The sequence below is a fragment of the Salvelinus alpinus genome, chromosome 18 (genome assembly GCF_045679555.1).
Source record: "Salvelinus alpinus chromosome 18, SLU_Salpinus.1, whole genome shotgun sequence".
In the NCBI taxonomy this organism is placed as follows: Eukaryota; Metazoa; Chordata; class Actinopteri; order Salmoniformes; family Salmonidae; genus Salvelinus; species Salvelinus alpinus.
In genome coordinates this window covers 38,931,848-38,954,170 of record NC_092103.1, presented here as the reverse complement: position 1 = coordinate 38,954,170, position 22,323 = coordinate 38,931,848, and the positions used below count along the sequence as shown (strand labels likewise).

The 22,323-nt window shown below is 43.4% G+C and overlaps 1 protein-coding gene across 5 annotated transcripts in view; it reads left to right on the top strand.

Moving 5' to 3' along the window:
• dennd1a (DENN/MADD domain containing 1A) overlaps nt 1–22,323 on the top strand; it is a 152,760-nt gene that overhangs the window by 108,837 nt on the left and 21,600 nt on the right. For all 5 annotated transcript variants that reach the window (XM_071351864.1, XM_071351866.1, XM_071351863.1 and 2 more), the window contains 6 exons: nt 4,048–4,093; nt 4,241–4,342; nt 12,774–12,899; nt 20,785–20,886; nt 21,045–21,132; nt 22,115–22,155. In XM_071351864.1, the coding sequence (XP_071207965.1) occupies nt 4,048–4,093; nt 4,241–4,342; nt 12,774–12,899; nt 20,785–20,886; nt 21,045–21,132; nt 22,115–22,155 (505 nt within the window). The remainder of the gene's footprint in view (nt 1–4,047; nt 4,094–4,240; nt 4,343–12,773; nt 12,900–20,784; nt 20,887–21,044; nt 21,133–22,114; nt 22,156–22,323) is intronic.

Genomic DNA, 22,323 nt, shown 5'->3' with positions numbered 1-22,323 from the left:
TTCTTTTGATTGTCCCATGATGTCAAGCAAAGAGGCACTGGGTTTGAAGGTAGGCCTTGAAAAACATCCACAGGTACACCTCCAATTGACTCAAATGATGTCAATTAGCCTTTCAGAAGATTCTAAAGCCATGACATAATTTTCTGGAATTTTCCAAGCTATTTAAAGGCACAGTCAACTTAGTGTATGTAAACTTCTGACCCACTGGAATTGTGATACAGTGAAATAATCTGTCTGTAAACAATTGTTGGAAAAATGACTTGTGTCATGCACAAAGTAGATGTCCTAACCGACTTGCCAAAACTATAGTTTGTTAAAAAGAAATTTGTGGGGTGGTTGAAAAACGAGTTTTAATGACTCCAACCTAAGTGTATGTAAACTTCTGACTTCAACTGTATGTTTTGAATATTTATTTCTCTCACAGAATATAATAGGTCTACTTTTGTACTATGGGGGATAATATATTGACATAGGCTAGTGCTTTTGCTGTTCGTTAGGCCTACTCATCTTGTTGGCTGACGAAAAGTAAATGTGGACAGTTCTTCCAATATCGTCAATATGCGCCTCAGAATTGGATAAGGATGCACGCAATTGCGTCCCCGACGTGTCTGTCTTCACTTGTAGCCTTTGAGAAAGACCCGATCATGTGATGGAGAGCCATGTGAGTGAGAGGTGATTCGGCCCTGTGCAGCACTCAGGGAGAAGGGCGCAACGCAGCACTCAGGGAGAAGGGCACAACGCAGCACTCAGGGAGAAGGGCACAACGCAGCACTCAGGGAGAAGGGCACAACGCAGCACTCAGGGAGAAGGGCACAACGCAGCACTCAGGGCCAAGGGCACAACGCAGCACTCCGGGCCAAGGGCCTGCATTACAGCCACACAAAAGGGATGCAGCCGTGAAATTCGAGACATTATCAAGTGCTTGTCAAATTGTGAATGAAAGACTGATGAAATGTGTACAGCCTGCGCAAAAAAACTAAAAAACAAAGCAGAGATCATGCCTTTCAAGCAACTTTTTTCAAATCATCATTAGAGTCACATCATGCAGCCTTACAAAGTATTAAAAATCAAAACATATAGCCCAACGTTTGTAGAACAAATAAAGTTACATTAATAACTTCTTGGCCCTTGGCCCTGAGTGCTGCGTTGTGCCCTTGGCCCTGAGTGCTGCGTTGTGCCCTTGGCCCTGAGTGCTGCGTTGTGCCCTTGGCCCTGAGTGCTGCGTTGTGCCCTTGGCCCTGAGTGCTGCGTTGTGCCCTTGGCCCTGAGTGCTGTGTTGTGCCCTTCTCCCTGAGTGCTGCGTTGTGCCCTTCTCCCTGAGTGCTGCGTTGTGCCCTTCTCCCTGAGTGCTGCGTTGTGCCCTTCTCCCTGAGTGCTGCGTTGTGCCCTTCTCCCTGAGTGCTGCGTTGTGCCCTTCTCCCTGAGTGCTGCGTTGTGCCCTTCTCCCTGAGTGCTGCGTTGCGCCCTTCTCCCTGAGTGCTGCGCAGGGCCGAATCACCTCTCACTCACATGGCTCTCCATCACATGATCGGGTCTTTCTCAAAGGCTACAAGTGAAGACAGACACGTCGGGGACGCAATTGCGTGCATCCTTATCCAATTCTGAGGCGCATATTGACGATATTGGAGAAGGGCGCGCACACACACACACACAACGATATTAAGCATATAGTAGTAACTATTTATTTTTAACCGCTCAACACAGAATAGCCGCATGTGCGCACTCCCTCAAATCATTTGGAGAGCATATCCTTTCTATTTTATTCAGCTTTGTTCAATTGTATTCTTCAAACTATAAAACAATATAAAATAATGCCACGGAATTTTAAGCCAATCTTGTCTACTAAATTAATTAGTGTAGCCACAGCTGTATGGCATAGCCAGATCAGGACCTAACATAAGGACAAGTCAAAGTATGCTATTCTGTTCTTCTGAAATAGACTACATTTTATTCATATCATGCTTCTTTAGACCTGTCTAAAATAAGTAATGGATTTATTGTGAAGGTGTAGGCTGTATTACATGGATTTATTAGACTTTTTAAAATGTAGATGTTCCAAAGGTCTGCAAGTGTGCAAGCCAGGAGATGCTAAATGTGTTTATGTTAATTAACGGTCAATTACCGTGAGACCAACAGTTATTTGCTTGACAATTACTGGCTGACGTAATTTCGTGACTGCCACAGCCCTAGTTGCAACCGAGGACAGACGATTTTTACGCACTACATGCTTCAGCACTTGGCAGTCCCGTTCTGTGGGCTTGTATGGCCTACCACTTTGCGACTGAGCCATTTCTTCTCTATGATGTTTCCGGTGCTGCTCTAGCAGGGCAGAAATTTTGCAAACTGACTTGTTGGAAAGGTGGCATCCTATGACGGTGCCACATTGAAAGTCACTGAGCTCATCAGTGAGGCCATTCTACTGCCAATGTTTGTCTGGAGATTGCATGGCTGTGTGTTCGATTTTATACACCTGTCAGCAACGAGTGTGGCTGAAATAGCCGAATCCACTAGTTTGAAGAGGTGTCCACATACTTTTGTATATATTTTGTACACACTCATTAAGTATTGAAAAGGATGGAGAGAGAGCTGAGGAATAATATAATTGAGTCTAGGAATGTCTTTAATTGAGGGTCACAGACCCACAGACATTTTATGAATGACTGACCCCAGTTAATACCATTGGCTTCATTAAAATCATACACCAATGACGAGCTGCCATTTTAAGTGGCATTTACGTAAACGAAGACTGTATGTTTGGGAAAGGGAAATAAGGAACAACAGCTGATTTTCTCTCTCGTGGTAACCTGACAGTGTTAATTAATGGGGTTGTTCACGACAGGGTGGGGGGGGAAGAGGTGCAATAAGATAATTATTGCTCAGTTTTTTTTTCTTTCTCCATCTTTTCCTTCTCTCAAATATTGCTAATCGTTCCTATATACTCCCCCATCAACTGAGGGTAAACCAAGAGAAAGGCTCTTTGTAATGAGAACCTAAAAAAGATGGTTGCCGAGAGCTAATTCGACATCAGCTTTTGAGAAGATGGCGATGGCGCTTCCAGCTTAGGAAGCTAACCCCTCGGCTTAACTTGGCCTTAGCGGCTCAAACTCGACGCAAGGGCTACATTTCACTTCCCCCGTTTTTCACAGCTCACAATAAATAATTGGCTGTGTGGACGATTACCGTCATCCAAAAACATCCAATTGGATATTTATTTATTTTTTTATTTATATTCTGGTTTTGTTATGCTTTCCACTACTTTTTGATCCCTTGAGTTGTTGTGGCTTTTTCTCCGCTTGCCGCTGTATTTTAATTGAATGTCACGCTAGGCTGAGGAGATGGAGACATGGAGAAGAGCACAGTTAATTAAGTGTTTTCGGGTCCGTCTTCATCACCCCCTCTCAGGCTGACAGGTTTCTCACATCCCTCCTTCTCCCTCCCTCCCTTTCTCCCTCCCTTTCTCTCTCCCTCCCTTTCTCGTTTTATCCTTCAGACCATTACCCAATCAGCCATATCTCTTCAATGGTGGTGTCTTAGTGTCTGAGGGTCCCTTGTCTAGCCCCACAGGTCCAACCCTCTGGTGTACACACCACAAACATACGCACACACGCGCGCACACACACACACACATGGAGACACACACAAACACTCCAGTATGCTGGGAAAGTAAAACGTTTTTAATCCCCACTACTTCTTGTCTCACTGTGGTAACATTTCAATGGACTCTATTTCGTAGCCATAAACTGTGAAAAAAAACAGAGTAGAACCGTATGGAAGGTTGACGATGAAGGAATACGACAACAATAAAATGTTTTGGTTTTCTTGCAATGTCAAAGTGTTGCCCTGAATGTGCATGTGTACAAAATCGGTTCGATGTGCGTCACAATGATCATGATAAAAGAACAAAGTACTCAAGTCTCTGTTTGTTTCCCATTACTCTGCTAATGTGGTTGATATATGACTCTTTGGTGGTTTTGGCTGAGATCATGCAGTGTTTAAACACTTTTGTCTCACAATCATGGTTATTTATTATGTGTTCGTGTTTTGCAGTGCGCCCATGCCCTACCTCATTGGAGTACATTCCAGCCTAATGGAGGTAAGTTCCTCACCACAGACCGTTTATAAACCCAACTCATAAGAGAGACAGTGTGTGTCTACCTGACTGCCTGCGTGTGTGTGTGTACATGTGTCTCATGTTTGTGTGGAAGTGTAAAGTCCTCTCTCCGTGTCTCTCTCCCTGCAGAAGGTGAAGGGGATGGCCCTGGATGACGTAGTAGTCCTCAACGTAGACACCAACACCCTAGAAACACCCTTTGACGACCTCCAAAGCCTGCCCAACGACGTGGTGAGACACAAACACAGACATTTATAGACACTACATATCCCAATTCTCACGAGTGATACATTCCCTCTACTGCAGGGATGGACAACATTGATGGGGGTGGGGCCCACCACCAAATTTTGAAATTGCGCCTTGTGTATTCTACTATTTTTAAGTTGAGACCCTGAGTCCCCCCCCAAAAATAATAATAATATAAATATATATTTTTTTAAATGTACAAAACATTCTTTAGCCTCCACTGTGCTTACTACCAGTTGAGTAAAGGACCAGAAAACATTGACTCAAAGGGAAGCTCCAAATGGTAAATATTGTTATATCACTCAAAAATAAATAATATGGATTATTATAGGATTATTATACAGTACCTATTCATTCCAGGGTTTTTCTTTATTTTTAACATTTTCTACATTGTAGAATAATAGTGAAGACATCAAAACTATGAAATAACACATATGGAATCATGTAGTAACCAAAAAAGTATATTTTATATTTGAGATTCTTAAAAGTAGCCACCCTTTGCCTTGATGACTCTTGACACTCTTGGCATTCTCTCAACCAGCTTCACCTGGAATGCTTTTTCAACAGTCTTGAAGGAGTTCCCACATATGCTGAGTGCTTGTTTGCTGCTTTTCCTTCACTCTGCGGTCCAACTCATCCCAAACAATCTCAATTGGATTGAGGTTGGGTGATTGTGCAGGCCACGTCATCTGATGCAGCACTCCATCACTCTCCTTCTTGGTCAAATTGCCCTTACACAGCCTGGAGGTGTGTTGGGTCATTGTCCTGTTGAAAAACAAGTGATAGTCCCACTAAGCGCAAACCAGATGGGTTGGTGTATCAGTGCAGAATGCTGTGGTAGCCAGGCTGTTTAAGTGTGCCTAGAATTCTAAATAAATCAGTGACAGTGTCACCAACAAAGCACCCCCACACCATCACATCTCCTCCTCCATACTTCACGAAGGGAACCACACATGCGGAGATCATCCGTTCAACTACTCTGCATCTCAGAAAGACACGGCGGTTTCAACCAAAAAATCTCAAATTGGGACTCATCAGACCAAAGGACAGATTTCCACCGGTCTAATGTCCATTGCTTGTGTTTCTTGGCCCAAGCAAGTCTCTTCTTATTATTGGTGTCCTTTAGTAGTGGTTTCTTTGCCGCAATTCAACCATGAAGGCCTGATTCATGCAGTCTCTGAACAATTGATGTTGAGATGTGTCTTGAACTCTGTGAAGCATTTATTTGGGCTGCAATTTTTGAGGCTGGTAACTCTAATGAACTCATCCTCTGCAGCAGAGGTAACTCTGGGTCTGTCTTTCCTGTGGCGGTCCTCATGAGAGCCAGTTTCATCATAGCGCTTGATGCTTTTTGCGACTGCACTTGAAGAAACTTTAAAAGTTCTTGAAATTGTCCGCATTGACTGACCTTCATGTCTTAAAGTAATGATGGACTTTTGTTTTTCTTTGATTATTTGAGCCTTTCTTGCCAAATAGTGCTATCTTCTGTATACCACCCCTACCTTGTCACAACACAACTGATTGGCTCAAACGCATTAAGAAGGAAAGAAATTCCACAAGTTAACTTTTAACAAGACACACCCGTTCATTTAAATGAATTCCAGGTGACTACCTCATATTAAAAAAAAAAGTATCATATTTAACCTTTAACTAGGCAAGTCAGTTAAGAAAAATGTGTTATTTACAATGACGGCCTACCACGGCCAAACCCTAACCCGGGCGACACTGACCTAATTGTGCGCCACCCTATGGGACTCCCAATCACGGCCGGTTGTGATACAGCCTAGAATCGAACCAGGGTCTGTAGGGACGCCTCTAGCACTGAGATGCAGTGCCTTAGACCACTGCTCACTCAGGAGCCCAAATGCTGGTTGAGAGAATGCCAAGGGTGTTCAAAGCTGTGGCTACTGTGAAGAATCTCAAATATAACATTTTTTGGGTTGTTTAACACTTTTTTGGTTACTACATGATTCTATGTGTTATTTCATAGTTTTGATGTTTTCACTATTATGCTACAATGTATAAAATTGTAAAATGTAAGAAAAACCCTGGAATGAGTAGGTGTGTCCAAACTTTTGACCGGTACTGTATATGTATACTGTATGTATACTGAACAATTGAAATGAATTAATTAGGCACTAATCTATGGATTTTACATGACAGGGAATGGAGAGATGCATCTGTTGGTCACAGATACCTTTAAAAAATATCGGCCTCAGGATTTTGTCACGGTTTCTCTGTGCATTCAAATTGCCATCGATAAAGTTTTTTTTGGGGGGGGGATTCATTCACTTGGCCTACTGTATATCGAAGTATTGCTTTTAGTAGTCATAACACACCTTGCACAACTCTATGGTCCACTAAACCTTCACATTTCCTGATACATCTATGGCAGGGATCATCAACTAGATTCAGCCGCGGGTCCATTTTCTTCTTGAGCAGATGGTCAGGGGGCTGACCATAATTACAAATCATTTGTAGACTGCAAATTGACCACAAGAAGCCCAAACATATATAATGTTTGACTAAAACATAATCATTTCAAACCTTGCTTACATTTGTATACGATCACGTGTCTTTCTATTATGCGTGGGAATACTTGGGAACAGATTTCTTAAATTAATATAGCTGATTTCCTGGTGTTTTTAGTCTTTTATGTCCAACAATGAAAATTCCACAAATTAAAAAAATATATACAGTGCATTTGGAAAGTATTCAAATGCCTTGACTTTTCCCACATTTTGTTGAGTTACAGCCTTATTCTAAAATGGATTCTAAAAAGTATTTTTTTTCTTCTCATCAATCTACACGTAATACCCCATAATGACAAAGCAAAAACAGGTTTTTAGAAATGTTTGCAAAATTATATATATAAAAAAAAAAAATGAAATATTACATTTACATAAGTATTCAGGTCAAATTCGGCACACGGGCCGCCGGTTGGGGAACCCTGATCTATGGTTTATTGAAACAGCCAGGCATTTGATAATTAACAGTACAAGATCAAAGGAAATCCCAGCGTCTTTTATGGTTGACTACTGAATGCTACACGTTTCCACCACAACTGAACTGAGCTCAACAATGGTAGTCTCATCCTCTCAAGAGGGCTAGCCACGGTCTTTGAAATATCCATTTAGACTTCCAATGCCGACCAAAACGTAAACACGCCCAATTATACAGACTTGTTGGTATTCATGCTTTTACTATAAATATTAATATTTTGTATCTTTCTTACATTTTTGTCCTCTCAAAAGCTGTCATGTTTTCATCTAATTTAAGCTGTTCGTTGTTTGCTGTTGTTGTTGGCCTTAATTACAACATGAGTCATGCTGTTGGGTCAGAGATGCTGTGTGTTTACACTGATGATCTGGGGTCCTCGCATCCACGCCACCTGCCTATGAAGTGCCCTCCTAATTGCCTGATCAAAAGGCTCGTAGCGCGGTGCTAAGTGACCAGGGGAGAAAGAGCAACCTGCCTTTCTCCTTTTGATCGCAGCCAAATACCAGCCCTGGCTCATGTTGGGCAGCCATTATATTTGTTGTCTGTCTACCTGTGTGTGTTTGTTTTTCATTAGCATTCAGTATTTTAGCGTGTGCTCATTTTAGCGTCATAAGTGGGTGAAATATATTCATAAACTGTCATTAGAAAGAAGAGTGACACAGAGCAGCTGGTTGCTTTGAAGTCTGCAGCCACAATGTCTGTGTATGATTCGTGTTGTGTGTGTGATTCATGCATAGTCACGCTTACATGTATGTGTCTAAACGGGCGTCTGCATGCTTACATTAATGCATGGAGGTGTGTACATCAAGGCTCTCCAACCCTGTTCCTGGCGAGATACCGTCCTGTAGGTTTTAACTCCAACCCTGTTCCTGGAGAGAAACCCTCCTGTAGGTTTTAACTCCAACCCTGTTCCTGGAGAGAAACCCTCCTGTAGGTTTGAACTCTAACCCTGTTCCTGGAGAGCTACCCTCCTGTAGGTTTGAACTCTAACCCTGTTCCTGGAGAGCTACCCTCCTGTAGGTTTGAACTCCTACCCTGTTCCTGGAGAGCTACCCTCCTGTAGGTTTAACCTCAACCCAGTTCCTGGAGAGAAACCCTACTGTAGGTTTGAACTCCAACTATGTTCCTGGAGAGATACCGTCCTGTAGGTTTTCATTCCAACCTTAATATAGCACACCTTATTCTAATAATTAGCTGGTTGATAAACAGAATCAGGTTAGTCACAGCTAGGTTTGGAGTGAAAACCTACAGGAGGGTAGCTCTTCAGGAACAGGGTTGGAGTTCAAACCTACAGGGGGGTAGCTCTCCAGGAACAGGGTTGGAGTTCAAACCTACAGGAGAGTTTCTCTCCAGGAACAGGGTTGGAGTTAAAACCTACAGGAGGGTAGCTCTTCAGGAACAGGGTTGGAGTTCAAACCTACAGGAGGGTAGCTCTCCAGGAACAGGGTTAGAGTTCAAACCTACAGGACGGTATCGCTCCAGGAACAGGGTTGGAGTTCAAACCTACAGGACGGTATCTCTCCAGGAACAGGGTTGGAGTTCAAACCTACAGGAGGGTTTCTCTCCAGGAACAGGGTTGGAGTTAAAACCTACAGCAGGGTAGCTCTCCAGGAACAGGGTTGGAGTTAAAACCTACAGGACGGTATCTCTCCAGGAACAGGGTTGGAGTTCAAACCTACAGGAGGGTTTCTCTCCAGGAACAGGGTTGGAGTTAAAACCTACAGCAGGGTAGCTCTCCAGGAACAGGGTTGGAGTTAAAACCTACAGGAGGGTATCTCTCCAGGAACAGGGTTGGAGAGCCCTGCTGTACAGTATGTGTGTGACTCCTTGACTAAGCCAGATGATGACATACAGTGCCCTCATCAATCTACTCACAATACCCCATAATGACGAAGCAAAAGCAGGTTTTTAGAATAATTTTTTTTATTTACATTTACATAAGTATTCAGACCCTTTATTCAGTACTTTGTTGAAGCACCTTTGGCAGCGATTACAACCTTGAGTCTACTTGGGTATGACGCTACAAGCTTGGCACACCTGTATTTGAGAGTTTCTCCCATTCTTCTCTGCAGATCCTCTCAAGCTCTGTCAGATTGGATGGGGAGAGTTGCTGCACTGCTATTTTCAGGTCTCTCCAGAGATGTTCGATCAGGTTCAAGTCGATCGGGTTCAAGTCCGGGCTCTGGCTGGGCCACTCAAGGACATTTAGAGACTGTCCCGAAGACACTCCTGCGTTGTCTTGGCTTTGTGCTTAGGGTCATTGTCCTGTTGGAAGATGAACCTTCGCCCCAGTCAGGTCCTGAGCGCTCTGGAGAAGGTTTTAATCAAGGATCTCTCCATCCATCTTTCCCTCTATCCTGACTAGTGTCCCAGTCCCTGGGAAAAACATCCCCACTGAAAAACCTCCCCACAGCATGATCCTGCCACCACCATGCTTCAACGTAGGGATGGTGTCAGGTTTCCTCCAGATGTGACGCTTGGCATTCAGGCCAAAGAGTTAATTCTTGGTTTCATCACACCAGAGAATCTTGTTTCTTATGGTCTGAGTCTTTAGGTGCCTTTTGGCAAACTCCAAGCAGCCTGTCATGTGCCTATTACTGAGGAGTGGCTTCCGTCTGGCCACTCTACCAGAAAGGTCCGATTGGTGGAGTGCTGTAGAGATGGATGTCCTTCCAGAAGGTTCTCCCATCTCCACAGATGAATTCTGGAGCTCTGTCAGAGTGACCATCGAGTTCTTGGTCACCTCCCTGACCAAGGCCCTTCTCCCCCGCTTGTTCAGTTTGGCCGGGCGGCCAGCTCTAGGAAGAGTCTTGGTGTTTACAAACTTCTTCCATTTAAGAATGATGGAGGCCACTGTGTTCTTGAGGACCTTGGTGCCCTTCCCTAGATCTGTGCCTGGACACAATCCTGTCTCCGAGCTCAATGGACAATTCCTTCGACCTCATGGCCTGGTGTTTGCTCTGACATGCAATGTTATCTGTGGAACCTTATATAGACAGGTGTGTTCCTTTCCAAATCATGTCCAATCAATTGAATTTACTACAGGTGGACTCCAATCAAGTTTTAGAAACATCTTAAGGATGATCAAAGGAAACAGAATGCATTTGAGCTCAATTTCGAGTCTCATGGCAAAGGGTCTGAATACTTATGTAAATAAGGTATTTCTGTTTTTCATTTTTAGTACATTTGCTGAAATTTCTAAAAACCCTTTTTTTGCCTTATCATTATGGGCTATTGTGTAGATTGATGAGAGGAAAAAACAATTGAATCCATTTTAGAATAAGACTGAAATGTAACATAATGTGGAAAAAGTCTGAATACTTTCCGAATGCACTGTATGTGTGATGCTAGCCACTGATCTCTCTTTGTCTCCTGTCAGATGTCCAGTTCTTATAACATTTAAATGGGACAGATCCTAATTGAATTACTAATTTTAAGGTTGACTCAGCACATATTAAAGTGTGTCTCTGGCAGTATCACTGGGGAACATCATAGGGCACCCATAAATCCCCCCGCTCCCAGGAACGGCGTAAAGCTTTAAGAGACTTCCGTCCTGTCATTACACACTTATTCACGTCTCTTTTTTATAATTTTTTAAATTTTTATCACAAGGTTGTAATTCTTGATTTTTATTGGGTTTTGATGTCTTTTCATTTGTTTCTGTAAATGTGTTTTGAGAGGGGGAGATTATCAAGAGAGTGTGTGTGAGAGGGTTTTTGTATGTGTGTCTGTTCTGGACAGGTAATGGGAGTATTAAGGAGGCATTAGGAGGAAGTGGAGCTGCTGGTGTTACTGAGTTGGAGGAAGCAAGCAAAGCTCTCATGTCATTATACCATCAGATCAAAGACATGTGCAATGACTCAGTACAGTAGGATCAAGGTCCTGATATGCAGCTGATTAGTTACAGCCTACCACACAAGCCCAACTCACCTGACCAAGTGTGTTGAGCTGGAACAAAAGCACACCCACTAGCTGTCCAGGAAGAGAGTTGGCCACCTCTGGTGGTGATGTAGGAAGTGTAGTTGGTGATGTATTAAGTGTAGTTGGTGATGTATTAAGTGTCGTTGGTGACGTAGGAAGTGTAGTTGGTGACGTATTAAGTGTAGTTGGTGACGTATTAAGTGTATTTGGTGATGTATTAAGTGTAGTTGGTGATGTATTAAGTGTAGTTATTGAGGTAGGAAGTGTAGTTGGTGACATAGGGCGTGTAGTTGGTGAAAAGGGGACCACATTACGAGAATGTAGCATGGTGTTTTCCAGGGCTCTTTGTCTTTGTCCCATTACTCTTTCCTTAAACATGAAGTATGACAGTTTATTGTGCGTGATGTTCTACCTGAATGTAAAAATCCAAAGTCCCTCCTGGACACACTGATTAACGTGAGCTTTACAATCTGCATTTCAAAACCACTATTTTCAATTACCTCCAAACAAATGAGACAGGAAAATACAGCAACATTTAATTTGCATGTCTCATCTGCCTCCGCTGTTGAAGAAAACAAACCCAGGTTAGGTCATGGCAAATCAAACCCAGGTCATGGCAAATCAAACCCAGGTCATGGCAAATCAAACCCAGGTCATGGCAAATCAAACCCAGGTCATGGCAAATCAAACCCAGGTCATGGCAAATCAAATCCAGGTCATGGCAAATCAAACCCAGGTCATGGCAAATCAAACCCAGGTCATGGCAAATCAAACCCAGGTCATGGCAAATGGCAGAAAAAATCTGTGTTCTTTACTACGGTTATTTTTCTGGTCAAGTTTTCTGCTTTGGTTGGAGGCATAACTTTTGCTAGCAATGTAACCGAACATCTTTAATAACCGGGGGAGCTCACCGTGGGAGAGAAGCGGCGGGGTAAGAGAGAGAGAAGACAGAAGGAGAAAGGATTACTTCAGCCCTGTGCGCTCTCTCCCGGCTAGCGCATTAGCCTAAACGGCCGTCTCATGGAGTGTATTCATGTAGAATAACGCTGTTGTTGACTCGCGGGCCGCTTTTCCAGCAGTGTGGTGCCTATGGATGCAAGCAAGGGAGAAGGGAGAGAGGGCGGCTGTAGCCTGGGGAAGGGCGGATTAAAGGAGGGCCTGGATCAGACACTTCCTGAGGGATAGGAGGCCTGAGGGGAGAGAGAGTCTTTCAGTCCATTTCTGGGGGAAGAAGAGGAATGAAGGGAGGGACGAGTGATGAGATGTTTGGAGAAAAGCAGAAAGGAATGGATGGGTAAATGGAGAGAGCGATAAATAAAGACACTGGTAAGGTGAAAGAGATGGACGAAGGCAGAGAGTGGGGGGAAATATTTTGGGGGATGGATGGATGAAAAAATGACCTATGAATGCACCTATGACTATCAATGATGCAGTCCTTATGTAGACTCCATAAACAATAATAAGGTAACTGTTTGTTGTTGTTGTTTTCCCCCAGGTGTCATCCTTAAAGAATCGCCTGAAGAAGGTTTCCACGACGACGGGAGATGGCGTGGCCCGAGCTTTCCTCAAGACACAGGCCGCTCTCTTCGGCTGCTACAGGAACGCGCTGCAGATCCAACCGGTGAGCCAGACTGAGGGAGAACGAGAGAGGGAAGAGGGGAAGGAGGGAGGGAAGGTTTACAGTTAGTAGTGAGCGAGAGAAAGAGAGAGAGTGACACACACACAGACACGGAGCGAGCTGTCTTTCTTTCCTGGCAGCTCCTCTATATCACCATGGTAATGGTATATGATGACAGGGTTGTATCTGACTGTGTGTTTGAATGGGAACAGCCAGCCAGCGCTCGGTCTACTCTGTACCTGCATCAACACTAGGCATGGTTGTGCCGGACCACTAATTATTCTACTATTCCGCCATATGTCGTCAAACAAGTCTGATCCTCGCGTCGCCCAGCCCAATGCGTCTATTTTAAAATCATCTCTCCCGGACATTTACATATTTTAGACGGGGGCAATATGAATAAAACAAATAGAGGTGTCAATCAAGGACTTCCGTGCGCTAGGACGGCAGGGTGTGTGTCTGTGTGCGTGCGTGTGTCTCTGTGTGTGTGTCTGCCCACTGTGTGAATAATAGCATTAGCGATGCAGATCCCCGTACCCCCCCAGTGTATAGAGGGGGGTCTGGAGGACAGAATAGCCCCCCTACGTGGGGTACCGGTCCACCCACTAGGGGAGACAGAAAGGGGACACACGTCCTAACAATGGCCCAGCTGGTGCCCCTGCACTACATATGGGGGAACCAGCGCCTTCCTTCCACCTCCAAGCTGTCACTACGCTGTGGCTAACCCTAAACTCTAACCCCTAAAACCCTAACATGTACTATGGCTGAACCAAGGCCTCTTCTGCCTAGGAGACACTAGGAAGTTTTTATTGTGTGTGCTGTGGCCCATTCGGTGTCTGACATTTCTTGTGACCCACCATGTAGATGGTGTATTTCTAGTCAGGACCCAAAATGAATCCAATAAATGACCCAGGCCACCCACTGTCACCCACTGTCACGGATATCTTGCTGGTCATATCATGAAGCTGGTCAGAAAGGGATATAGCCCTGATATTGCTGAAGCTTTTTTTATTTTATTTTTATATTCTAGACCCAATCTTGGGAACTTTCTTGCTTTCTTACAGTCTTGTAACGATGTGCAATAGTTAAAGTACAGAAGAGAAAATAAATAAACATAAATATGGGTTGTATTTACAGTGGAGTTTGTTTTTCACTGGTTGTCCTTTTCTTGTGGCAACAGGTCACAAATCTTGCTGCTGTGATTGCACACTCACACTCACACTCACTCTCTCTCTCTCTCTCTCTCTCTCTCTCTCTCTCTCTCTCTCTCTCTCTCTCTCTCTCTCTCTCCCTGCACCTCTTCTCTCTCTCCCTCTCTTTATCTATCTCTCTCTACCTCCCTCCCTCTCTCTCTCTCTCTGTCTCATACTCAGCGCTAGTTGTCATTAAGTCTGAACTGCAGAACCAATTAGTTTGATCCAGAGGGGATGTGATGTGCAGCAGCAGTATGGACAGTGGGGACGTGTGTGTGCGTGTGCGTGCGTGCGCACTCACTCTCTTATTTGGCAATGGACCTCTTAGCTATGCTTGGATACACATCATCAAGACAGGACAAGATACTGTACAAAAACAAACACACACACTCACTCTCTCTCACACACACACACACACACACACACACACACACACACACACACACACACACACACACACACACACACACACACACACACACACACATGCACACTAGACAAGCAGAGCGGCCCAGAGAAACAAACACATTCTCACTAAGCGGATTGGGGCACTATGTCCAGTTGTGTCTTGTATGAGTTGTTGTGTGGTGTGTGTTGACCCACTTATTGCTTTCCCTGTGAGTTTACTCTGAGTGTGCAAAACCTTATGAACTCCTTCCTAATAATGAGTTGCGCGCCCCCCCTTTGCCCATAGAACAGCCTCAATTCGTCAGGGCATGGACTCTACAAGGTGTCGAAGCGTTCCACAGGGATGCTGGCCCATGTTGACTCCAATGCTTCCCACAGTTGTGTCAAGTTGGCTGGATGTTCTTTGGGTGGTGGACCATTCTTGATACACACAGGAAACTGTTGAGCGTAAAAAACCAAGCAGTGTTGCAGTTCTTGACACACTCAAACCAGTGCACCTGGCACCTACTACCATACCATGTTCAAACGCACTTAAATATTTTGTCTTGCCCATTCACCCTCTGAATGTTACACATACACAATGTCTCAATTGTTTGAAGGCTTAAAAATTATTCTTTAACCTGTCTCCTCCCCTTCATCTACACTGATTGAAGTGGATTTAACAAATTACATAAATAAGGGATCATAGCTTTCACCTGGATTCACCTGGTCAGTCTATGTCATGGAAAGAGCAGGTGTTCCTAATGTTTTGTACAGTCAGTGTATTTGTGAGCTTTACAACATGTTCCAAACTGACGTTTCATACCGCTGGTTGACAAATCACTGTTAACTTCTCTAGGGTAGGGGGCAGCATTCGGAATTTTGGATGAAATGCATGCCCAAATTAAACTGCCTGCTTCTCGGGCCCAGAAGATATGATATGCATATAACTGGTAGATTTGGATAGATATAAACACTCTAAAGTTTCCAAAACTGTTAAAATAGTGTCTGTGAGCATAACAGAACTGATTTGGCAGGCGAAAACCTGAGAAAAATCCATTCAGGAAGTAGTTATGTTTGTTGGTTTTGTAGTTTTCTATTCAATGCCATTACAGTATCCATTGACTTAGGACTCAAATTGCAGTTTCTATGCCTTCCACTAGATGTCAACAGTCTTTAGAAATTGTTTCAGGCTTGTAATTCTGAAAAATGAGGAAGTAAGAGCAGTCTGAATGAGTGGACCCTAAAGTGTCACAGAGCTTTTTCATGCGCGAGACCGAGAGTGCCTTTCTTGTTTACCTTTTAAATTGACGACGTTATTGTCCGACTGTGTGTTGAAATATTATCGATTATTTAGGCTAAAAACAACCTGAGGATTGAATATAAACATCGTTTGACATGTTTCTAGGAAATTTACGGATACAATTTGGATTTTTTGTCTTCCTGTTTTGACTGCGTTTGAGCCTGTGGATTACTGAAGAAATTGCACGAACAAAACAGAGGTTTTTGGATATAAAGAGACTTTATCGAACAAAAGGAAAATTTATTGAGTAAATGAATGTCTGCTGAGTGCAACCATATGAAGATCATCAAAGGTAAGGGATTAATTTTATCTCTATTTCTGACTTGTGTAACTGTTCTACTTGGCTGGTTACTGTTTGTAATGATTTGTCTAGTGGGCTATGTTCTCAAATAATCGTAAGGTATGCTTTCGCCGTAAAGCATTTTTTAAATCTGACACCGTGGTTGGATTCACAAGAAGTTCATCTTTAAACCTATGTAAAATATGTTTTGTTTTCTGAATTTTTATAATGGGTATTTCTGTATTTGAATTTGGCGCCCAGCAGTTTCACTGGCTGTTGAAGAGGTGGGACGCTAACATCTCATGTACCCAAGAGAGGTTAATACATATTTAAGTGGCCTCTAACAGCGACACACACACACACACATACGTACGTTCGTACGTACACTCAGATTCAGCCAGTGATCTTACAGCACAGTAACATACGCATAAACTTTGTACAGATGTAGGATTTTAATTTGAGCCAGTTTGCTACAGCAGGAAAATAACACGTGGACTATAATTAATGGACATTGTAGTAGGGGTTGATACACTACATGACCTAAAGTATGTGGACACTGGCTCGTCGAACATCTCATTCCAAAATCATGGGCATTAATATGGAGTTGGTCCCCCCTTTGCTGCTATAACAGCCTCCACTCTTCTGGGAAGGCTTTCCACTAGATGTTGGAACATTGCTGCGGGTACTTCCTTCCATTCAGCCACTAGAGCGTTAGTGAAGTCGGGCACTGATGTTGGGCGATTAGGCCTGGCTCGCAGTCGGTGTTCCAATTCATCCCAAAGGTGTTCGATGGGGTTGAGGTCAGGTTTCTGTGCAGGCCAGTCAAGTTCTTCCATAACGATCTCGACAAACCATTTCTGTATGGACCTCGCTTTGTGCAAGGGGGCATTGTCATGCTGAAACAGGAAACTGTTGTCACAAATTGCTGCCTCAAGTTGTAAGCACAGAATTGTCGAGAATGTCATTGTATGCTGTAGCGTTAAGATTTCCCTTCACTGGAACTAAGGGGCGTAGCCCGAACCATGAAAAACAGCCCCAGACCATTATTCCTCCTCCACCAAACTTTACAGTTGGTGCTTACATTGGGGCAGGTAGCGTTCTCCTGGCATCCGCCAAACCCAGATTCGTCAGTCGGACTGCCAGATGGTGAAGCATAATTCATCACTCTAGAGAACACGTTTTCACTGCTCCAGAGTCCAATGGCGGCGAGCTTTACACCACTCCAGCTGGCACTTGGCATTGCACATGGTGATCTTGGCTTGTGTGCGGCTGCACGGCCATGGAAACCCATGAAAGTCACTGAGCTCTTCAGTAAGGCCATTCTACTGCCAATGTTTGTTTATGGAGATTGCATGACTGTGTGCTTGATATTATATACCTGTCAGCAACGGGTGTGGCTGAAATATCCAAATCCACTAATTTGAAGGGGTGTCCACATACTTTTGTATATATAGTGTGCATTTTTCGTTAAGGAAAATCAAGTCTGAAATTTGACAGTGCTAATGAGGGGTGTTATCGCTGGCGTGTGTCCTTCTCCTCCTCCAGTCTGTCCGGGGGTCCAGACCTCTCATCTCTACAGTAATGATATGATCTCCACAGAACCATTAGAGGACGGCAGGCAACCCTTCTAACGTGCTAATGTCCTGCTGGCCAGGTGGTCTCTCGCACGCACACGCACTCACACTCACACACACTGCTCACACAAACACACACACACAGTTAATATGGACAAAATGGTTGCACGCAGGTTACCCCCTCATTTGAATAATAAGGGCATGTTAAGGATCCAGCTTTTAGCTTTTACCTGGGCTGAAACGTGTGTGTGTGTGTGTGTGTTGTGTGTTGTGTGTTGTGTGTGTGTGTGTGTGTGTGTGTCGCCTAATGCTCAGTAACAGTGGCAGGTGTCATCTAAGCATGTTTGGGGAATATGCTCCTCTCAGGCCCTGGTAAATGCTCCCCTCACAGTAGACAAGTCATGCTCTCCTCTGGCTCTAGTTTACAGTTCAGCCTCCTTGACATGAGACTTAGTTAAGGATGACTGAATGTCTGTGTGTGTGAGCAGGCAGGTCACCCATGAAAGAAGTCAGTATTCTTCGTCCATCCATATCTGAGGATGTTCTGGAGATGATGTGGAAACTGGCCACTAGGGGCAACAGTGAGCACTGTTAACTTCAGGTAGTTTTCGGTTTTGCTAGGGCATTGTGGACGGGGATGGTGGATAAGCGTAAGCATCTGCCTCTGATTCCAAAGGTTGCCAGTTCAAATCCAGTGATAGAAAGTTGTATTTATTTATTTAAGCCTCTCCCAGTCCTTAACCCTTACTTTACCATGCTGAGTTAATGTCTAAACTAACCCTTACTTTACCATGCTGAGTTAATGTCTAAACTAACCCTTACTTTACCATGCTGAGTTAATGTCTAAACTAACCCTTACCTTACCATGCTGAGTTAATGTCTAAACTAACCCTTACTTTACCATGCTGAGTTAATGTCTAAGCTAACCCTTACTTTACCATGCTGAGTTAATGTCTAAACTAACCCTTACCTTACCATGCTGAGTTAATGTCTAAACTTAATCTTAAATTTGGCGTTTGGAACAGCTGTGAAATTTTACAGTTGAGAAACATGGATGAACGTCTAATTGTGACGTGAGACTGTGAGAGCTGGTAGGTATGAGAGCAGTGCTAGGTGTGTATGTGTCTCTCTGTGTGTGTGTGGATAGCGTGATGCGATCGGACAGTGCTAATCTGCTATCAGCCCCCCACACTGACAGCTAATTAACAGGATGAGCCTCGGACTGCTGATGGAGAGAGAGAGGGAGACATAGATAAGTAGAGAGAGAGAAAGACAATGGTAGAAGGAGAAAGAGGGGTAGAGATGGCTTATTAACATGTACAGTATACTGTACTCCTTGCAACATACGTATACAGCACAGTTTTACTTAAGCAATAAGGCATGAGAACCCAGGGATTATAGTGTGAAAAACACCCGACTAAGTAAGGGTTATTCTTAGGCCCAACCCAGAGCGAAGGGAAACAGCCCTTAGGAGGGACTTGTATACAATAATTATTCGGTTTGAGTGCCTTGTGCTTTTATAAAACTGTTGTCAACATATTTTTTAAAAGATTAACAACATTTTTTTTCATTAGAAATGTTATTTTAATGAGTAAATATGTTTTATTTCATCCTTCCACCAGATGATATAGTCCTGGGAAAAACCAGTTGTTAGTTCTGAGATTCTGAAGTTGCTAGCCAGATAGGCTGGTTGCTCATTCTATTCATTCTATAGGAAATGGTTGGTATGCTATGCAAATCATTGGCGTGTAGCTATGCAGGCTTGCTACTTCAACACACAATCACTTCAAGCAGCTGAAATGACAGAAAACTATGTCAATTTTTGTTTGTTTTACCTTTGTTTCTATTGCCAATGATTTGTGTGTATCCATTATAATGATCCTCATAAATGAATTCGCCTGGCTTAGAGAAGCGGTCAGTCTCTTCTGGGCATGTTTATATGTCACAATGGGGACAAATCCCCAATGTTGCAAACCTAATTCTAAGCTAGGCTACATGCATGGGGAGATAATGTCTTGACACTTTTTCCCAGTGGAGATGAAGTTTATGAAGGGCCTGGCTGGACTTTGACAATTTAAATGGAACTGTTAACAGGCATTACACAGGGATTGTGATGAATATCTCCTTGCTATCAACCAATCAGCATCCAGGATCCAAACAAATAATTTTAGAAACATGTTTCACCAAATAAAGAAGTCATAATTGAATGTTGGAAATTGGTTGTAAAGATGGGCTAGGGTTGGTGGTGATGTTCAGTATCTGGCAGTGGTGGATTCAGTGGCATCTCTCCCTTGGTGTCTTTCTCCTATTTCGCTCTTTCCTCCACCATTCTCTCTGTATGTTATCTTATTCTCCCTGCCCTCAAGTTCTCCTCTTCTCTACCTCTCCTCCTTCTCTTACGTACACATTCCAGAGGAGAGCAGCATTCGTCGAGGAAAGTTGGAGGAAAAATGTAATCCGTGCAAACAAACTGTAATACACACCTAAGACAAGACACACACACACACACACACACACACACACACACACACACACACACACACACACACACACACACACACACACAATGTTGGACACAGGGAATGTTACACTAATATCATATGTCTAGTTCCACTCCTACTGTCTAGTGTCTTACGCAGCAGTGCCATCTAGTGGTCAAAATAAGTTTTCATACTCTACCTCCAAAAAAAGGAAACTATTTTTTATTTTTTTATTTAATCTTTATTTAACTAGGCAAGTCAGTTAAGAACAAATTCTTATTTACAATGACGGCCTACCCCGGCCAAACCCGGACGACGTTGGGCCAATTGTGCACCACCCTATGGGACTCCCAATCACGGCCGGATGTGATACAGCCTGGATTAGACCGCTGCGCCACTCGGGAGGCTATCTTTATTTAATTTACTGTAGTTTTGTTTTCTATTAAGCCTATTTGATTAAATGTTGTTCTTTAAACTTCAAAAATATATAAAAACATATATAAAAAACAAAGATCACTTCATAGTCGTGGATTGGAAGAAAAACTCAATGTTGATACGTCAAACACGCACTAGTAACGGCCATTGTAAAAACACATTGAATGCCAAACCAGATCCAAGATGTCACTGGATATACTTCCTGCTGATTGGTCCATGTTTTTGTGTACCTTCAGGGAGAGCCAATAACGTTCAGCGAGGAGGTCTTTGTGACCCACCGCTCCAGTGCCATGAGACAGTTCCTGCAGAACGCCATCCAGCTGCAGCTCTTCAAACAGGTACACACACACACACAATAATAGGCAAACACACACACACACACACTCACAATAATAGGCAAACACACACACACACTCACAATAATAGGCACACACACAATAATAGGCGCACACACACCCCATTTATCATTGGAATGAACCTTTCTTCATCTCTGTAGTTCATCGATGGCCGCTTGGACCTGCTGAACGCTGGTGAGGGCTTCAGTGATGTTTTCGAGGATGAGATCAACATGGGAGAGTATGCAGGTGTGAATACAATCATATCAAAAAAATGTACTAGGTTGTTTTACTCTGTCTCAAAGCACTTGATTTGATCTTTGGTTGGGGACCGGCAGACATTTTATGCACCTCCAAGGTCACCATAAACCAGTAGGCACGAAACAGAAGTCAACGTTTTGAAACTGAAGTAGGCAACTCCCTGACCAATAAGAATGCTCATTGATGTTCTCTGTTTAAAAATTAATTAAAACAATTCAAGACTACTGCTATACAAGTTAGTAATGGGACATAGGTTAGGGACATTGACTCCTCCACTGCTATAGACGTTAATAATGGGACATGGGTTAGGGACATTAACTCCTCCACTGCTATAGACGTTAATAATGGGACATGGGTTAGGGACATTGACTCCTCCACTGCTATAGACGTTCATAATGGGACATGGGTTAGGGACATTGACTCCTCCACTGCTATAGACGTTAATAATGGGACATGGGTTAGGGACATTAACTCCTCCACTGCTATAGACGTTAATAATGGGACATGGGTTAGGGACATTGACTCCTCCACTGCTATAGACGTTCATAATGGGACATGGGTTAGGGACATTGACTCCTCCACTGCTATAGACGTTAATAATGGGACATGGGTTAGGGACATTAACTCCTCCACTGCTATAGACGTTAATAATGGGACATGGGTTAGGGACATTGACTCCTCCACTGCTATAGACGTTAGTAATGGGACATGGGTTAGGGCAGTGGAGGAGTCAGTGGTCCTAACTCATGTCCCATTACTAATCTGTATAGCAGGGGTTCCCAAATGTTTTGCTTTGCGACCCACCAATTAAGGTGTCTGTTGAGTCGTAACCCACCTTAAGGGTTGAGCAGTGAAAAAGCAGTCCCGACCCACAGTTTGGGAACCACTGCTCTATAGAATATAGAATGTCCACTGTGTAAAGACATTGACCTTTCACCCTTGTGACCTCTCCTCTGTGTTAACTCCAAAGGCAGCGACAAAAACTACCACCAATGGCTATTCACAGTAAAGGTAGGTCCTACATTTCAACCCATAAAAGTGCCCATATTTAACACAGTCACCAGAGTAAATTAACTGTTGATTTCTCGCATGCTGAGAGAGAAAGTTTAGGGACATTTTTTTATGGCAGAAAACAATGGCAACATTTCTATGACTGTTGCCATGTAATTGTTAGCTGTG